This window comes from Zalophus californianus, chromosome 4 (genome assembly GCF_009762305.2).
Source record: "Zalophus californianus isolate mZalCal1 chromosome 4, mZalCal1.pri.v2, whole genome shotgun sequence".
NCBI classification, from domain to species: Eukaryota; Metazoa; Chordata; class Mammalia; order Carnivora; family Otariidae; genus Zalophus; species Zalophus californianus.
Window position 1 is genome coordinate 43989247 of NC_045598.1, and position 17302 is coordinate 44006548.

The following is a 17302-nucleotide window of genomic DNA, read 5'->3' on the forward strand; positions in this document are numbered from 1 at the left end:
CGTGCAGAGCAATTACTGTGTACGATCTGATGTTCTTCTCGGGGTCCCTTGCTGGTCCTTTCTTTTCCTGTCCCTTAAATGTTCTTGCTCCTGACAAAAACACACCTGTCACAACCTTAACACTGTTCTTGCCAGGGCCAAAGGGACTTCCAGTGTGTTCTGCATTTGGCAGACCACCAACCGCTCTGGGCCTTGACAAGGGCGCTCTCTTGGAGGTGGGGGAGCCCCGCGCTCCCAGGGCACTGAGGGGCCCTCCGCTCCCCGCTCCTCCAAGCCCTCACCACGGCCCCATCACATTCGGCCTCAGAGACGGGCCCACAGTTAGGATGTCCCACCTTCTCCTAGGAGACTGTCAGGTCTAACCTCATGCCTGTCAGCCTGGTTTAACCTAGTCATCACGGCCTCCAGGTGCCCGGTGGCCTGCCACCACGAGGCAACATGTCCTAATCTGACTCCACCCGGCCCTGTCCCCTCATCTCCCAAGCCCTCCTCCATGTTCTCGTGGTCTGACATCAGCAAAGCCCCTCCATCCTCAGTCTCTTCTCTGGACACTGTCTTCCTCTGCCTGCTCTTAGCTGGGGGCTGGCTGGTCCCTGCGGGCCTCCGCAGGGGCATCATTTCCTCTCCCATGACCATCTGGGGTAGACGGAGGTGAGGGGGGCTCCTCCCGCGGCTTCGTTACTGCTTCCAGATTACTGTCCGTCTCCTCAGCAACTTTGGTGCAAGTTGCACAACACGACAAATGTACTAAATACCACTGAATGGTACACATTAAAGTGATTATTTCTAGGTTCTATGACTTAGAAGAAAAAAGAAGCCATGTAGCCCAGTTGAGGACCCACGCTCCGGCTCTTCCTCTGCCTGGCTCGTCATGTACCCGCCCCCGCCCGTGGTCAGGTCCCTGCGCACAAGTCCCTCCCCACCCCCCCAGAGGCCTTCTCCGTCGCCCCTCTTTAAAATGTCACTGCATCTCACCCCTCCACACACAACAGCAAATTCTTGCTCACCTTTCAAGGCCAAGCTCGACGGCCACCTCTGATCTTGGGCAGAACGAGCCGCCTCCCCTTCCCGTTTCTGTGGCCCTTCACCGTGCCAAGGTCTGTCGGCTTGGTGAGGCTACGGCTCCTCAAGGGCAGAGCAGGTGTGCGCGCTCCCAAGTGCCCGGCCCGCGCCCCACTCCCCGGCACAGAACAGGTGCTCTGGGACAGGCTAAGTGAAAGCGGTCTGCTCCCCCCGGAGGACAGCGCTGTGGTGTCGTGTCCACGGGTGCTCCAGGTCCCTGGGACAAAGCCCCTCCTGCCCTACAGTCCTGGCCGGCCTGGTTCCCTGCCCGGCCGGCTGGGAAATCCGAGCCTCACCTGGAGCTCCCAGAAGATGCTGCGCGTGTGGCGGTGATAGTAATGTCTCAAGGGAATGTACTCCAGGCCCTCCCGGTTTGTCTTCAGGTAGTTCTCCACGTGCTTGAAGAACCAGGGCTTGTAGTAGTTGCCAATGCTATTCAGCTGAAACGACAGAGGGCACTATGTCAGCCCACAGACGAGGGCCTGGTGCCACCGGGCCGTAACGGTGATACCCGCTTCTGCTCAGCACCCATGGCCTTTTCAAAGCTTTCATGTCTGTCACCACCCTTGAGACTCTCGAGAGCCCGGTGAGGCTGAGCACAGCGGGCATTCTCTAGCAGAGCGAGGGTAAGTGGTGGCCGACGGTCTGGAGAGCTCAGCCACCCCTCCCCCTCACGGACAGAACCAAGGGGCAAACGCTGAAGGACACAGCACCACGCGGGGGACGCCTTCCCTCCCTCCCTTCCTCCCTCTGTCCCACTCGGCCGACCCCGTCACCGGGTCCCGCGGCCAGCAGCGCCGACTGACCATGGCACTTTCCCTGCCACCGAAACCAAGCCCCACGACCCTCTGGGTGCCGTGCTCCCCTCAGGCAGCCCCCTCAGTGCAGGAAGCTCACAGAGGGAACCTAACACTTCCCTGGCACCAGGCCCCCGGCCTCCAATGCCTAGATCTTATATTGAGACAGTCTTCAGTCCTAAACGGTTCAGGGCTCCACCTGCGGGGGCCCTGGCATGACTCAGCCTCTCTGGGCCTCAGCATCCTCACGCATGGAACGAATTCCAGGCAGGTGCTTTTGGGAAGAGGCAGGGCGGCGGCCTGGAAGGAGCATGGGCTCCAGAGCTGGGGCCAGACCCCGGCTCCTGTCACCCACCAGCTGTGTGACCTGGGGCCGGTCGCTCTCTCAGCCTCTTTCTTCACATATAAAACGGCAGTAAAACTATCGCCATTGTGGGAGGTTTTCTGTGCCTACTAGAAATCACACCCACATGCGGCAGACACTTGGGCCCCACGTCAGACCCTGTTCTCTGGAGGGTGGGAGAGGCCCCCGAGTTTTATGGGGCAGGTGAGATCACACCCAGCTGGGGTGCAGCACAGGCTGAGGAGGGGGCCGAGAGCAGCGGCCTCGGAGCAGAGGCATGATGCTGCCGGGGAACCGTCGGGGCATAAAGCCAGGAGCAGAGTAAGATGAGCATTCCCAGGGTGGCTCATGGCCCAGACCCATCACAACAACATGCTCCGGGCACTTGGCGTGCTTGTTCTGTACCCCCTCCGTGACCTTGCAAGGCAGAGCTGTGCTTGTCTCGCTGATGAGGAGACTGAGAACCATCAAGGTCGAACAGGGCGCCTGAGGCCACACGGCTGGCCAGGGTTAGGGCAAGGACTCAAGCTTATCCAACGTTGCACAACAAGGCCAGGGCTGGGCAGCGGGGGAACTTGAATGTGCTCTGGAATGTGAGCATTATAAGAACAACAACAACAAACCTATCACTATTTTCTCCCGATTCCAAAAGCAAAATAAATGCCTGTGGGAACTTCAAATGCTGCTGAAATACGTAACTTGGCAAGAGAGACACCTTGCAGCCTCATCCTCCAGAGGTAACTACTAACACGGATGTGTACTCATTAGGTTTTCTTTTCTGTGCATACACGTGGATTTATAAAAATGGGATCGTCCTGTGCACTGTTTGTGGATTCGCTTGTCCTACTTTGAACACACGGTGCTGGTCCTGGGCAGGTCACTCTGAGCCTTGCTTTCAGCACTGGTGAAACGGAGCTATTACCTGCCCTGGAGTGGCTGTGGAAACCAGAAAAGCCAACGAGGAAAGTGCCCAGCATGGCGCCTGCCCACAGGGCACAGCGGTCAGTTCCCAGCCCTCTCCCCATCCTCTGCCCCCCACCCCCTCGCAAGCCCCTCCCCTAGGAGCCTCTGGCCCCCATCTCCGGCAGCAACACTCCAGCCCATGAGGGTGTCCCCTTGTGCAGCAGGCCACTATGCTGGCAGGAAACCGGGGCCACAAGGTGCCAGGATGCTGGGCTGAAGAGTCTGTTTGTGCAAGTCCATGTTAGCGTGGCTAGCGTAAAACGGCAAAGGACACCGTGCGCTGGCCTCTGCCTGCTGGTACAAGGGAGAGTGAAACCCAACAGGAGCGGAGCAACCTGATCTAACCCCAGGTGTGGCCTGGCCACACACCTGGCAGCGGCACCAGCTGCATAATGGAATCGAGACTGGGGCATACCTGGGTTCGGGCACTCCCTGTGCTCCTTGACTCAGTAGGAACCTCCATGCCAGACAAGCCCAGGAGATGCTAAAGAACCCGGATGCTGTGTCTCTCCCAGGGATAGGTCCGCTGTGGCAGCCAGGCGGCCACAGGAGCTCCAGTTCTAGCTGGAGCACTCAGAGAGCACGCCCCTCCCTAGCCCCGGGCCTCCCCTGTATATCAGGGTGGGCTGCCTCCCCCCAGTGGCTCTTCTGGGCCTGCAGAGGACCCATCCCAGGGCCAGACACCCAGGGAAAAATTCCTGAGCAGCTTGCCCACCAGGACTGTTTGGAAGAATGAGATGTCCATATGTCTAATGGCATCTGCCACTCTCCTCCCCCAACCCTGTTACTGATGGGCGTCAGGACCCTTTGTAAAAGTCTGCAGCCTGGGGGCCCGGACCCTCTCCGATTGACACCAGGCGAACCTTGCGGGTAAGACCGTGGTCTTCTAGGGCAATAAGGGAATTGGTTACGGTGTTTCAACATTTTTAAAAGTTGTACAAACCCCGCTGCCTGATTATAAACTTAGGTGGCATCTAATGCAGCAAACAGGTACCAGGGATGAGCACAGGGAGGGCCCCTCCGCCAGCCTCTAAGGGAATGCCTGGGAGAAGGCAGAAAACATCTGCACTAGATGTCCTTGCCAGGTGACCAGGTGCTAGGTGACCAGCACTGTGGGTCAGCAGAGCTGGGGCCTGGGGAGCGACACGGCACATTGGCTCTGTGTCTATGTCCAGTGTTCCCACTCCTGCTCCAGGATCCCCATCCCCCAGCACCCACCACGGTGCCCCACCAGGAGGGGTCCTCGGTCAGTGTCTCTGAATGCTGCTGGATTACAGAAGCTGGTATGCTGGGGAAGTAACACTGGGCTAGGAGTCAGAGACCTGCCCCATGCTAGCCGTGAGTGCTCACAGAAGTCTCTTCCTCTCCAGGCCTCGTTTCCTTATTTAGAGAGGGAATTGCACCAGACGATTTCCAAGTCCTTTACAATTTTAAAAGGTTTTAAGTATACAGATATAGATCAAGAGCCTTAAGGGTACTTATCCTTTGATGTACTTTAAGATATTATTCCAATTATAGACAAAAGATGTTCATGGCTACCTTAATTAAAATCAGGAAAGACTGGGGCGCCTGGGTGGCTCAGTCGGTTAAGCGTCTGACTCTTGGTTTCGGCGCAGGTCATGATCCTGGCGTCGTGAGATGGAGCCCTGCATCGCGCTCTGCGCTGCTGGGCATGGAGCCTGCTTGAGTCTCTTTCTCCCTCTCCCTCTGACCCCCCTTGCCACTCTCTCTCTCTAAAAATAAATAAATGAATAAAAAGAAAAAGGAAAGACCGGAAGCAACTTATATTTCCAACCACGGGGCCATGGTTCAGTAAATGAGAGGGCATTCATTCAACACAAGTGCTCTGCAGTCATTAAATGACAATTTTGAAGGCCATGTGACTATGTGGGGAAAGGCTTATCACACTCAACCGGAAAACGCAAGTTTGAACAGCCGGTCACAGCCAAAGACAAACGGAAAAAAATGTACAAAGAGATGTTCGAACCACAAAGGCAACCCGAGAACCGCAAAAGAAAATGAGATGCTATTTTTAACCCTATCAGATTGGCAAAAATGAAAGAGTGATCGTATCCAGCATCGGCAAGAATGTAGGAGAAAGGCCTATTGTCACACACCGTCGCCGGACGCGGGCAGAAGCACCACTGTTCTGAAGGACTGTTTGGCAGCGGCTGTCAGTGTGTAATCTGCTCCAATCCTTAAGTCAGGAATTCCAATTTTTGGACTCAATCCTACGGAAGTGCTTGCCCAAGAGGCCAAGGATGGATGTCAGAGAATCTTCAACGCAATCTTATTTGTAAGAGCAAAACATCTGAAGCAAGACAGATGTTCACTAGGAAGCAGCGGGCTAGGTCAGTTATTCACACGCCATCCTGAGTCACTGGGAGGAAAGGAGGGTGTGCCCACGAACCGTGCGCACACACCTTGAGGCATGCATCGTGTTACAAGCAGTTACTCTGGGGGTGAGCCTGGGGGAAGAGACCCATTTTTAACTTTCCTTTACATAGTTCAACGTTGTGACACTACTTTTATAATTTAAAAACTTTAATGTATGCCCTGAAAAGAGAGGAAATAAATATACCCAACGGTTAGCAAGAGCTGGTTTTGGGTCATGTTTATCGGTAGGGTCTTCTTTCCTTTTACTCATTTATCCTTTCCAAGTCTCTCATAAACACAAACGCTTTCACACGAGAGAAAAAAAGCTGCTATTGAAAATGACATCCAGGGCACCTGGGTGGCTCAGTTGGTTAAGCGACTGCCTTCGGCTCAGGTCATAATCCCAGAGTCCTGGGATCGAGTCCCACATCAGGCTCCTGGCTCAGCGGGGAGCCTGCGTCTCCCTCTGACCCTCTCCCCTCTCATGCTGTTTCTCTCTCTCTCTCTCTCTCAAATAAATAAACAAAATCTTCAAAAAAAAAAAAAAAAAGAAAAGAAAATGACATCCATCAGAGAAATGTCCATCTAGATTCTGAGGCATCAAATCCATTCTGCAAATCTCGGTTCTGTCATCTCGTGGAAGTTCACAGGACCTCTTAGAGCCTCAGTTCCCTCATCTATAAAATGGGGTTGCTGTAAGGATCAGCAAAAGGGTGTGCCTTCCAAGAGGCACACATGTATCTGGCAGGTGTTCGGGGCAGAGTCAGCAGATGCTTCCATCCCCATCTGAGACAGCTCTGACTGTAGATCCTAGGGCCCCAACCCCAGGTGGGCTGACTGAGGTCACGGCCTCCAAGAACGTGGCTGCCAGGCAGGGTCAGGGTGGGGGCACAGGCTCAGGCTCAGCCCCAGCCCACCCGAGCCTTCCTCCTCCCCAGGCCATGGCCCTTGGCCGCTGACGCCCTGGCCTACCTTGCTGGGCTCTGCCTGGTCTGTCATGACCCCCGTCATGATGACGGCCTCATCCAGGGAGTAGAGCAGCCCTTCCACGAAGTGGTTCTCCAGCCGCTGGGACTCCCGGGTGAACTTGTCGCAGATAGCCTCCAGGCCCCGCACCGGCTCAAACCGAAGCCTGACGTACTTCTTGGCGGGGATGATGCGGATCTCGGCGGCCACCAGGAAGCCCAGGGTCCCACAGGACCACGGCACAGCGTAGAACAGGTCTGAGTTTTCCGACTATGAGGCAGAGTCAACACATGCTGAGAGCCTGCACCCCCAGACCCCGCAGTGTGGCACACAGTGAACAGGGGTGCAGAGAACCCAGGGCCTCGGCTTACTTCCTGCTCTGTTGCTGTCTTGTTGTATAAACTGTAACCAGGAACTTCAGAAACAGGATTTTCTGGGCCTGTGTTCCCTCTGCAGCATCAACTGCCCTCTGTACCAGAGATGCTCATGGAAAGCACAACCTCTCTCTTCCACCCGGGTACAGCCCCCGGACCACAGGCTGCCCAGAAAGAGGCCAGGGCCAGCACTGCCCAAAGAGCCAAAATGGGGGATGAAGGGCTAAGGGTCCCAGGCCAGGCTAAAAAAAGAGCTTCCTAAGGGTCAGGGTCATCAGGGAACATTAAAATGGGCCATTACTAATACAAGCCTTTTTTAGTCCATTAGCTGTGGAATCCCGCCGAAACCCAGGGAAAGCACTAACACTTCCACGTGAACAGGTAAGGAAAGTGACGCTCTAAGAGGTGACATGGCTCCCCCCAGCCATCCCACAAGTCAGCACAGAGAGGCCAGGATTCAGGCAAGGTCGCCTAACTCCCTACCCAACATTCTTCCTGCAAGACCTCATCTGGTTCCACAATTTGCTTCTAACCTTATCATTTCTTGTTCTGGTATTTGTCTTAGAGACGGACAACCGACTTTTCATCTGGCCATTCTCATTCAGGTTCTTTGATTCTAACAAAGCTCCTTTTAAAAGAGTCCAGCCTTGTTGGGCCCTTTACCAAGAGGACAGTCCTCTGTTGTCTCTGCTCATGCTGCATGCCTTTGGTGTGGCTGTGGCGGAGTGCAGGGGGCGAGGGCGGGGGACTGGAGCAGGGAAGCTCTGCAGCAAGCTGGCAGAAGTCTCTGGAACAGCAGAAGTGGGCCGTCTGGGCCCCCACCTAACCACACTGTCGGATAGCAGCAGTAATAACCAGGTGTCTGCCAGGTACCCAGCTCTATGTTAGGAGTTTCACATGTGGCATCTCCTTTCTCCTCCTGACAACGCATTTGTCAGACGAGGAAAACGGGCCTCAGGGAAGAAGTTAAGTCATTCATGAATGTTTGTCTCCTTTCTCTGCTAGTAATAAACAGGTCAGAAGGCAGGGCCCAAGCAAGTGTTTAGGAAAATGTGAATCGCTGTGAATCCTGAAAGGGGTCTCTCTTGTCTAGGACCAGGGCTCTCAAGCCTGCCCTGGACTCTCTTCTGTGAGGCCAAGAACCCTGGTGGCTCTCTAAAACATCTTCTTGTAAAAAGGGGCCGTCTAGGGGCCCCTTAGATGTGCTCAGAAATCTGAGTTTGGTTAAAGTTTCAATCCTGTCCCACTCATTAGGGTAAAATGCCTTAAATGTTTGCATCCCACTCTGGGCAGCAGAATTATCTTTTGTTTCTCCAAAACAGCCCCTCTTGCCACCTTTAGTTACATCTCACAACACCTGGCACAGAGCTCTGTGGCTCGGGCCCGACTCGCCCGAGAGAGGCAGAATGCTATAATAAATGGCTAAGGGCATGGATCTGGGAGCCTGATAATTTGGGTTTGAAGCCCAGCCATGTGGGATTTCCTAGCTGTGTGATCTTGGGCAAGTTTATTAACCTCTCTGTGTTTTAATTTCCCATCTCTAAAATATGGCTAATAATAGTACCTCGTAAAGTTATTGAAGGATTACATGGCTTAATATATATGAAGCATTTACAACAGTATCTGAGCACATATAAGGGGCTATATCAATCTTTGTTATTATTATGGATACAGACCCAGACCGACCAGGTGTGTTTGAAAGGAAGCACCCTCAGGGTTCCTACCTCCCCAGCCCCAGGATCCTTGATGCCCAGGGCAGGCTGGTGGGGATATCCCCCATCTTGGAACTCACCGGTGTGCATCGCACAAAGCTGCCATCGGCTAAGACCAGCTCATAGGCAGTGCAGATGTGTTGGAACAGGCCGTACTTGTGGGATGACGACTCGATGCCCGTGCCCATGATCAAGCCCCCTGCAGAGACACGTGTGTTAGCCAGGCAGAGCTGTGGGGTGCAGGGTCAGGAGGGGATCGGGTAAAGGGCACTTCACAGGAGCTGGGGTTGCTCACAGCACAAGGGAGGTGTGACAGGACTGGCCACTTCGTGTAGATTTCCCATCTCTGTGGATGTGGAGAGCAGGAGAGGGGAGGAGGGGCTCGTACAGGAGCCTGGGGGGCTTCCCCGAGGTAGGGGGACCTGCAGGAGAGCCTGTCAAGGATGCTCACACCCTCACCTCTATCCAGACCCCGCCTCAATGCCTGTGTGCACTCATCTTAAGAGGGACCTTAACGAAACGGGGCGGGGGGGTGCCTGGGTGGCAGGAAGCTGTGTCCTGTGGTATTTCCCCTGGAGAAGGAAAGGCATTGGGGACCATGAATCCTGCAGAAGGAGAGACAGACTAGACTTATTCTGGGTGCTCCTCAAGGCAGAACTGGAGTTACAGACACGTGTCACGGGGACACAGATTCGCGCCAGAGAGAAGGTACTGCCTGAGAACCTGAGCTGCCCGGGGACAGAAAGGCAGGCAGCCAACACCCTGCCTTTGGAGCTGGGTGAGCAGACACAGGGACTTCTGTCACAGACGGGATAGCAGCAGCCCCCACACCGACAAGAGGTGCGCCACAGGGCCTCAGCTCTGACCCTCGGCCTGTCTTGAGTCCTCACCCACTGTGAGGTCATCGAGCTCGGGCAACACAGGCAGCGTCCAGCCAATGGAGGTCAGCAGGGCGGTCACTTGACCCATGGTCACCAAGGGCTCCACACGGACAATCTGTTGACACAAGAAGAGAGACCCTGGGTCACCGGGAGGCTGCCAGGGGTGCTGGGGGCCTCTTCACACAGAAGGAGTCACCTGAGATCTTCCCACACGATCACGTAGGATTCCTGCATGCCCCTTGCAGCCTCTTGCTAGAACACGACACTGCCTTTCATTGATAGCGAATGCGGTTTCTGGTGCTGGGTCTGCTAGCATTTGACCGTGTTCTTTCAAATATCTTTACACTTAATACTTAGTTTATTCCTCCTCCAGACTATCAAAGAAATACTCTTTTATTTGAAAGAAGACAAAAGTCATCCATCCTACCTCTTCATGTTACTCTAGCCGTCAGTGTTAATGCTGGAGTGTCCCTACATTCAGGCTTTTTCTAACTGCTATTTTGTATGTTGCAATACAACACACACATAAACGCAAATTCAAGCACACACACGCATACTTTTCTACTTTGCTTTTTAAAATTTAACGCTATGACCATCATCCCTTGCCACAGAATATTCACAGAAAAAGGAAACCACAACTTTTAATGGACACATCCATATGCCAACAAGTGGACTTCAGCTTCCAGCCAAGGTGGAGCAATGGGGATCCCCTTTACCCTGCTGCCCAAAAGCAAGAAACTGACAAAATGAAACAAGAGTTTTCAACAGGGTGGACATCAGATGAAGTTAATGACCGCTGAAAGGACAGGAAACAAAATGAGGCGAGCTCTGTGAACACCCAGGCTAATTCTCTGGAGTCAGGCAGTGCAGGGAGGGGAAAGGCAGGGGGGCCCAGGGAACTCTGTGCTGAGCACCACAGAAGACCAAGGTGAATAGGGTTTGTAGAACAGAGCACTGGAGAGGAGAGAACTGCACAGACAGAAGACTCTGAAGAACTGCAAAGGATGCCCACCGAGCACTCAGCAGAGTACCGGTCAGTGCAGACACTTTAAGGAAATTACCTGAGGCTGACGCCAGGGAAAGTGGCCCCGGAAAGGCGAACAGGGCCAGGGGCTCACCCAGGGGAGGAAAGAACATCTGTTCTCACAAGCCAGACTGGAAAACCCCTTGGTTCCCAAGGCAATGGGTAGAATATGATCTTGCCTCAGCAGTGGCGGGATAATTACCCTTAGATTACACGCTGCTCTGACCTCACCGGAAAAATCAAGACCCTACAGGATCAAACTATTTCCCAGTAACATAGCTGTGCCCCAGAACAAAGCTCAAGAAGATTTATAGGAATACAAAAATATCTAGCACCCGGGGCGCCTGGGTGGCCCAGGTGTTAAGTGTCTGCCTTCGGCTCAGGTCATGAAAGCCCCTCATCAGGCTCCCTGCTTGGCAGGAAGCCTGCTTCTCCCTCTCCCACTCCCCCTGCTTGTGTTCCCTCTCTTGCTGTGTCTCTGTAAAATAAATTAATAAAATCTTAAAAAAAAAAAAAATCTAGCACCCAACAAGGTAAAAATCACAATGTCTAGAATCCAATCAAAGTTTATCAGGTATGCAAGGAGGCAGGAAGATTTGACTCATAACAAGGAGGAAAATCAATCAATCTGTTGTGATAAAATAGGCCCAGGTTGGACAGAGATGTTAAAATTAGCAAACAAGAACATTAAAATAATCATTATAAACCAGTAGTTATACGACTATATTCCCCATATTCAAAAAGTTAGGTAGAGACATTAAAAAGATCTTAATCAAACTTCCAGAAATGAAAACAGCATCTGAGATGAAAGACACACTGGCCGGGATCGACCTTATAGGAGGAAAGAGCAGTGCACTCAAGCACACAGCAATCAAAATTCTCCTAAATGAGACACACAGAGAAAGAAAAAATGTTTACAATTTTTACATGGTATCAGTGAGCTGAGCTGTGGAACAACTTCAAGAGGTCTCATATCCATGTGATAGTCCTCAAAGGAGAGAGAGCAGGGGGCAGAAAAAAATACTTGAAGAAATAATGACCCCACATTTTCCAAATTCGATGAAAATTATAATGAATCCCAAGCACAATAACTAGGAAAAAAAATGATACCAAGGCATATCATAATAAACTTGCTCAAAACTAATGATAAAATCTTAGAAGCAGCCAGAGAGAAAGAAGACATGTTACATCCAGAGGAACAAAGACAAGGATGAGAGGTTTCTTGTTGGAAACAATGCAGGAAGGAAGACAGTGAAGTATCTTTAAAGTACTGGGGGAAAAAAAACCTGTCAACCTAGAATTTCATACCCAGTAAAAACAGCTTTCAAAAACGAAGGCAACCTCAAATGCGTTAGGATGGATTATCAAAAAGCCGAACAAACAAAAACCCAGAAAATAGCAAGTGGAGGTGAAGATGTGGAGAAATGAAAACCCTCGTGTCCTGTTGGTGGGAGTGTAAAATGGTCCACCTGTTGTGGAAAACAGTGTGGTGGATCCCCAAAAAAGATTAAACATAGATATGGTAATTACCATATGGTCTAGCAATTCCACTTTGGGGTATATACCTCAAAGAATTGAAAGCAGGACTCGAAAAGGTATTTGTACATCTGTGTTCCAAGGGACACTATTCACAATAGCTAAAACGTGGGAACAACCCAATGTCTGCCAACAGATGAATGGATAAGCAAAATGTGGTACATATATACAATAAAATATTGTTCTGCCTTAAAAAGAAAGGAAATTCTGCAATGTGCTATCATATGGATGAACTTTGAGGATATTATGTTAAGCAAAATAAGCTAGGCACAAAAAAACAAATACTGTATGATTCCACTTAGGAGATACTAAGAGTAGTCAGAATTGTAAAGACAGAATTTGTAATGGTGGTTGCCCAGGATGGGGGTGAGAGGAGAATGGGGAATTACTGTTTAATAGGTAGAGTTCCAGTTTTATGAAATGAAAACAGCTATGGGAATAGATAGTGGGGATGGCTGCACGACCACGTGAATGTATTTAATACCACTGAAGAAATGTACACTTAAAAATGGTTAAGATGATGGGGCGCCTGGGTGGCTCAGTCGTTAAGCATCTGCCTTCGGCTCAGGTCATGATCCCAGGGTCCTGGGATCGGGCCCCGTGTCGGGCTCCCTGCTCAGCGGGAGGCCTGCTTCTCCCTCTCCCACTCCCCCTGCTTGTGTTCCCTGTCTCGCTGTGTCTCTCTGTCAAATAAATAAATAAAATCTTTGAAAAAAAAAAATGGTTAAGATGATTAGGGTGCCTGGCTGGCTCGGTTGGTGGAGCATGTGATTCTTGATCTCAGGGTCACGAGTTCAAATCCCATGTTGGGCATAGAGCCTACTTAAAAAAAAAGGTTAAGATGATAAATTTTATGTTACATGTAGTTTCTCAAAATAAAAGTTGGAAAAGAAATGAAGGCAAAAAAAAAAAAAGACATGTTTTCAGACATACAAGCTGAAAGATTCATCACTAGCAAAATCACCATACAAGAAATGTCAAAGGAGTTCCTTCAGACAGAAGGAAAATGAAACCAGATGGTAATACAAATCCACATAACAGAATGAAGAAATGGTAACTACAGGGGTAAGCACAGAAGATTTTTTCTTATTATTTATATTTCTTTAAAAGATACCAGACTATTAAATAATAATGCACTGTGGGGTTTACAACATATAAAAGTATGACAAAAATAGCACAAAGGTGGGGAGGAAAGAACCGGAAGTATATTACTGTAAGATTCTTAAAGTATACACGACATAGGATGCTACCATATTCACTATGGTAAGTGAAATGCAGACTATAAATCCTAAAACAACTGCTAAAAGAACAAGACAAAGTTACAGCTAATAAGCCAACCAAAGAGCTAAAATGGGATTTCAAAAATTATTCAGTAATCCAAAAGAAGATGGGGAAAAAAAAAAAAAGAAAAAGGGAACAAAGAACAAAGAAGAACATAGGAAACAAAGAACAGGAATGCCTGGGTGGCTCAGTTGGTTAGGCATCTGACTTTTTTTTTTAAGATTTTATTTATTTATTTATTTGAGAGAGAGAGAAGTAGACTCTCTGCTGAGCAGGGAGCCCTGACCTGGGGCTCGATCCCAGGACCCTGAGATCATGACCTGAGCCAAAGGCAGATGCTTGACCGATTGAGCCGCCCAGGCGCCCCAAGCATCCGACTCTTGTCTTGATCTCAGGGTCTGGCATGTTGGGTGTCCCTCTGGGTGTGGAGCCTACTAAAAAGAAAACAGAACAAGGTGACAGATTTAAACCAAACCCAACTGATGATAACACTAAATGTAAATGTATATGGTTTTTTGGCTTTTTTTGTTTTTGTTTTTTCAGAGAGGGTGTGAGCAGGTGGGGGGTACAGAAGGAGAGGGAGAGAATCTCAAGCAGACTCTGCGCTGAGCATGGAGCCTGACACGGGGCTGGGTCTCATGACCTGAGATCACAACCTGAGCTGAAATCAAGAGTTGGATGCTCAGGGCGCCTGGGTGGCTCAGTCGTTAAGCGTCTGCCTTCAGCTCAGGTCATGATCCCAGGGTCCTGGGATCAAGCCCCATGTTGGACTCCCTGCTCCGCGGGAAGCCTGCTTCTCCCTCTCCCACTCCCCCTGCTTGTGCTCCCTCTCTTGCTGTGTCTCCCTCTCTGTCAAATAAATAAATAAAATCTTAAAAAAAAAAAAAAAGAGTTGGATGCTCAACCGAATGAGCTACCCAGGTGCCCCTGTAAATGGTTTTGACATCTTGATTAAAAGGCAGAGATTGTCAGATCGTATTAAAAAGCAATACCCAACTATATGCTGTCTACAAGGAATACACTTTAAATATAAAGGTACACCATGCCACCACTAGTCAAAAGAGAGCTGGAGTGGCTTTATTAATAATATCAGATAAAGTAGATTTCAGAGCAAAGAAGGTAACTAGGAATAAAATCAGTCATTTCATAATGGTAAAGGTAAATACATCAAGAGGACATAAAAATCCTGAACATTTATATACCTCTTAACAGAGCCTCAAAATACATGAAGCAAACCTGATGGAGCAAGAAGAGAAATAAATCCACAGTCACAGGCAGAGATTTCAATATCTCTTTCAATCACTGATAGAACAGAGAGAAAATTCATAAGAATACAGACAACTTGAACAACACTGTCAACCACTTTGACCTAATTGACATTTACAGTACACGCCACCCCGAAACATTTTTTTAAAAATTGCACACGGAACATCTACCAAGACAGCCCATATTCTGGGCCATAAAGTAAGTTTCAATAAGTTGAAAAGCATTCTAATCATATAAAGTAAGTTTTCTAACAATAACTGAATTAAATTAGAAATTGGCAATAGGAAGATCTCTGGAAAATTCCCAAATATTTGGAAACTGAATAACATGCTTCTAAATAACCCATGGGTGAAAGCAGTATCAAAAGGGAAACCAGAAAGTATTTTGAACTGAATAAAGATGAAAAAAGATTCCAAATTTGTGGGATGGTTTTAAAACAGTGCTTAGGGGGAAATTTATAGCACTAAACACCTATATTAGAAACAAAGAAAGGCCTAAGTCAATGACCTCAGCTTTCACTTAAAGAACTAGACCAAGAAGAGTAAAATTAAATGTAAATCAGAAAGGAATTAACAAAGATCAAAGCAGAAGTCAATGAAATAGAAAACAAAGTAAAAATAGAGAAAAATCATTGAAACTGAAAGCTACTTCTTTGAGAAGATCAGTATAGTTGATTAACCTCTAGCCAGACTGGTCATGAAGAAAAGAGAGTAGTCACAAATGACCAATATCAGGTATGAAACATGTGACATCACTACAGACTTTACAGGTGTTCAAAAGACAGTAGGAATATTATGAATAACCTAATGTCAATTCATTATACAACTTGAAATAGACAAATACCTGTAGAGACACAAACTGCCAAAGCTCACCAAGAAGAAACAACTGAAGAGCCACTGGGCTATTAAAAAAATTAATTTGTAGATAAAAACTTGCTCACAAAGAAAACTCCAGGCCCAGATGGTTTCATTGGTTAATTCTACTAATTACTGCATGAAGAAATAATACCAATTTTATACAAACTCCTCCAGAAAAAATGAAAAGAAAGGAATACTTCCCAACTCATTCTTAGGGACTTATGAATCTACAGTAATCAAGACAGTGTGGTACTGGCATACAGATGGGCAAACAGATCAACAGAAGAGTCCAGAAAGAGACCTATGTATACGGACAACTGATTTTCAACAAATGAGCAGAGGCAATTCAGTGGAGAAAAGATCATCTCTTCAACAAAAGGGGCCAGAACAATAGGAAATCCACACACACAAAAATATTTTTTTCACTCATATTTCATACTATATGCAAAAATTAACTCAAAATGGATCATGGTCCTAAATGTAAAACAGAAAACCATAATACTTCTAGAAGAAAACAGGATTAGGGCAAGACGTCTTAAAGAAAACATCACAAACACGATCTACGAAAGAAAAAATTCCTATACTGAACTCCACCAAAATTAAAAACTTCTGGTTTTCAAAAGAGAAATCAAAAACTGGGAGAAAATATTTGCAAATTGCGTATCTGATGAAGGACTTGTTTCTAGGACATCTAATAAGAAAACAAACAACCCAATACAAAATTTTAGCAAATTGACCAAAAAAGATCTACAAATGGCAAATATGCCCAACATCATTAGTCATTAGGAAATGGAAGTTAAAACCACAATGAGCTACCCCTACACACCCAACCGTACCAAGTCTGTGACAATGTGGAGCCATGGGAACACTTGTGGGAATGCAAAATGCTACAGCCACTTTGGAAAACAATTTAACAGTTTCTTAACAAGTTAACCGTACACCTATCATATGATCCAGCTACTCCACTTCTAGTTTTTACCCAAAGGGAAGGAAAAGCCTATGTCCCTACAAAGAATGTACATAAATGCTCCTAGCCACTTTGTCATAGCCCAAATGTTCATCAATAAGTGAATGGATAAACAAACCGTGATCTCTGCATACAACGGAATACTTCTCATGAGTAATGCCGAATGCACTTCTGATACGTGCTTCGACATGGATGAATTTCAAAATAATTATGCTGAGTGAAAGTTGCCAGACAAAATAAAAAAGAGTACATAATGCCTGATTCCATTTATATGAAACTCTAAATACAAACTAGTGATGCAAAGCAGGTCATTATTTGCCTAAGAATGTGGCAGGGGCGGGGGGGGAGGTAGGGAGGGGGCTAAACAGGGATTAGCAAGGGGCCCAAGGAAACTTCGGGGGGCAATGGGTATGTTCATTTGTCCTGATGGTGGGAAGGGCTTCACGGTTCCATACATATGCCAAAATTTACTATTGCTGGACACCTGTGCAGTATTGCATACCAAGTATATGTCAATAACGCTGCATACGAAAAAGGAAAGACACAGGGACATTAAGCAACACGGCCAAGGCCTCATAACAAAATGCCATCATATGGATATATTATATCTAATAATCCTTACCATTAGGGTGCTGTGCTGTCTTCCATTAGAAACAGAGCTGTGAAAGGGAGATAGGGAGGGAGGGAGGGAGGGAAGGGAGGAGGGAGGGAGGGAGGGAAGGGAGGAGGGAGGGAGGGAGGGAAGGGAGGAGGGAGGGAGGGAGGGAGGGACGGAAGGGAGGGAGGGAGGGAGGGAAGGGAGGGAGGGAGTGTGGGAGGGAAGGGAGGGAGGGAGGGAGGGAGGGCGGGCGGGAGGGATGGAGGGTGGGGGGGCGGGTGGGAGGGTGGGAGGGAGGG

The 17302-nt window shown here is 48.7% G+C and overlaps 1 protein-coding gene across 1 annotated transcript in view; it reads right to left on the minus strand.

Annotated features, from left to right (window-relative positions):
• Positions 1 to 17302, minus strand: part of DHCR24 (24-dehydrocholesterol reductase) — a 28647-nt gene that overhangs the window by 6853 nt on the left and 4492 nt on the right. Inside the window, exons 3-6 of the mRNA XM_027570371.2 lie at positions 9484 to 9589; positions 8674 to 8792; positions 6514 to 6777; positions 1359 to 1502 (exon numbers count right to left, since the gene is read on the minus strand). Of these exons, the coding sequence (XP_027426172.2) occupies positions 1359 to 1502; positions 6514 to 6777; positions 8674 to 8792; positions 9484 to 9589 (633 nt within the window). The remainder of the gene's footprint in view (positions 1 to 1358; positions 1503 to 6513; positions 6778 to 8673; positions 8793 to 9483; positions 9590 to 17302) is intronic.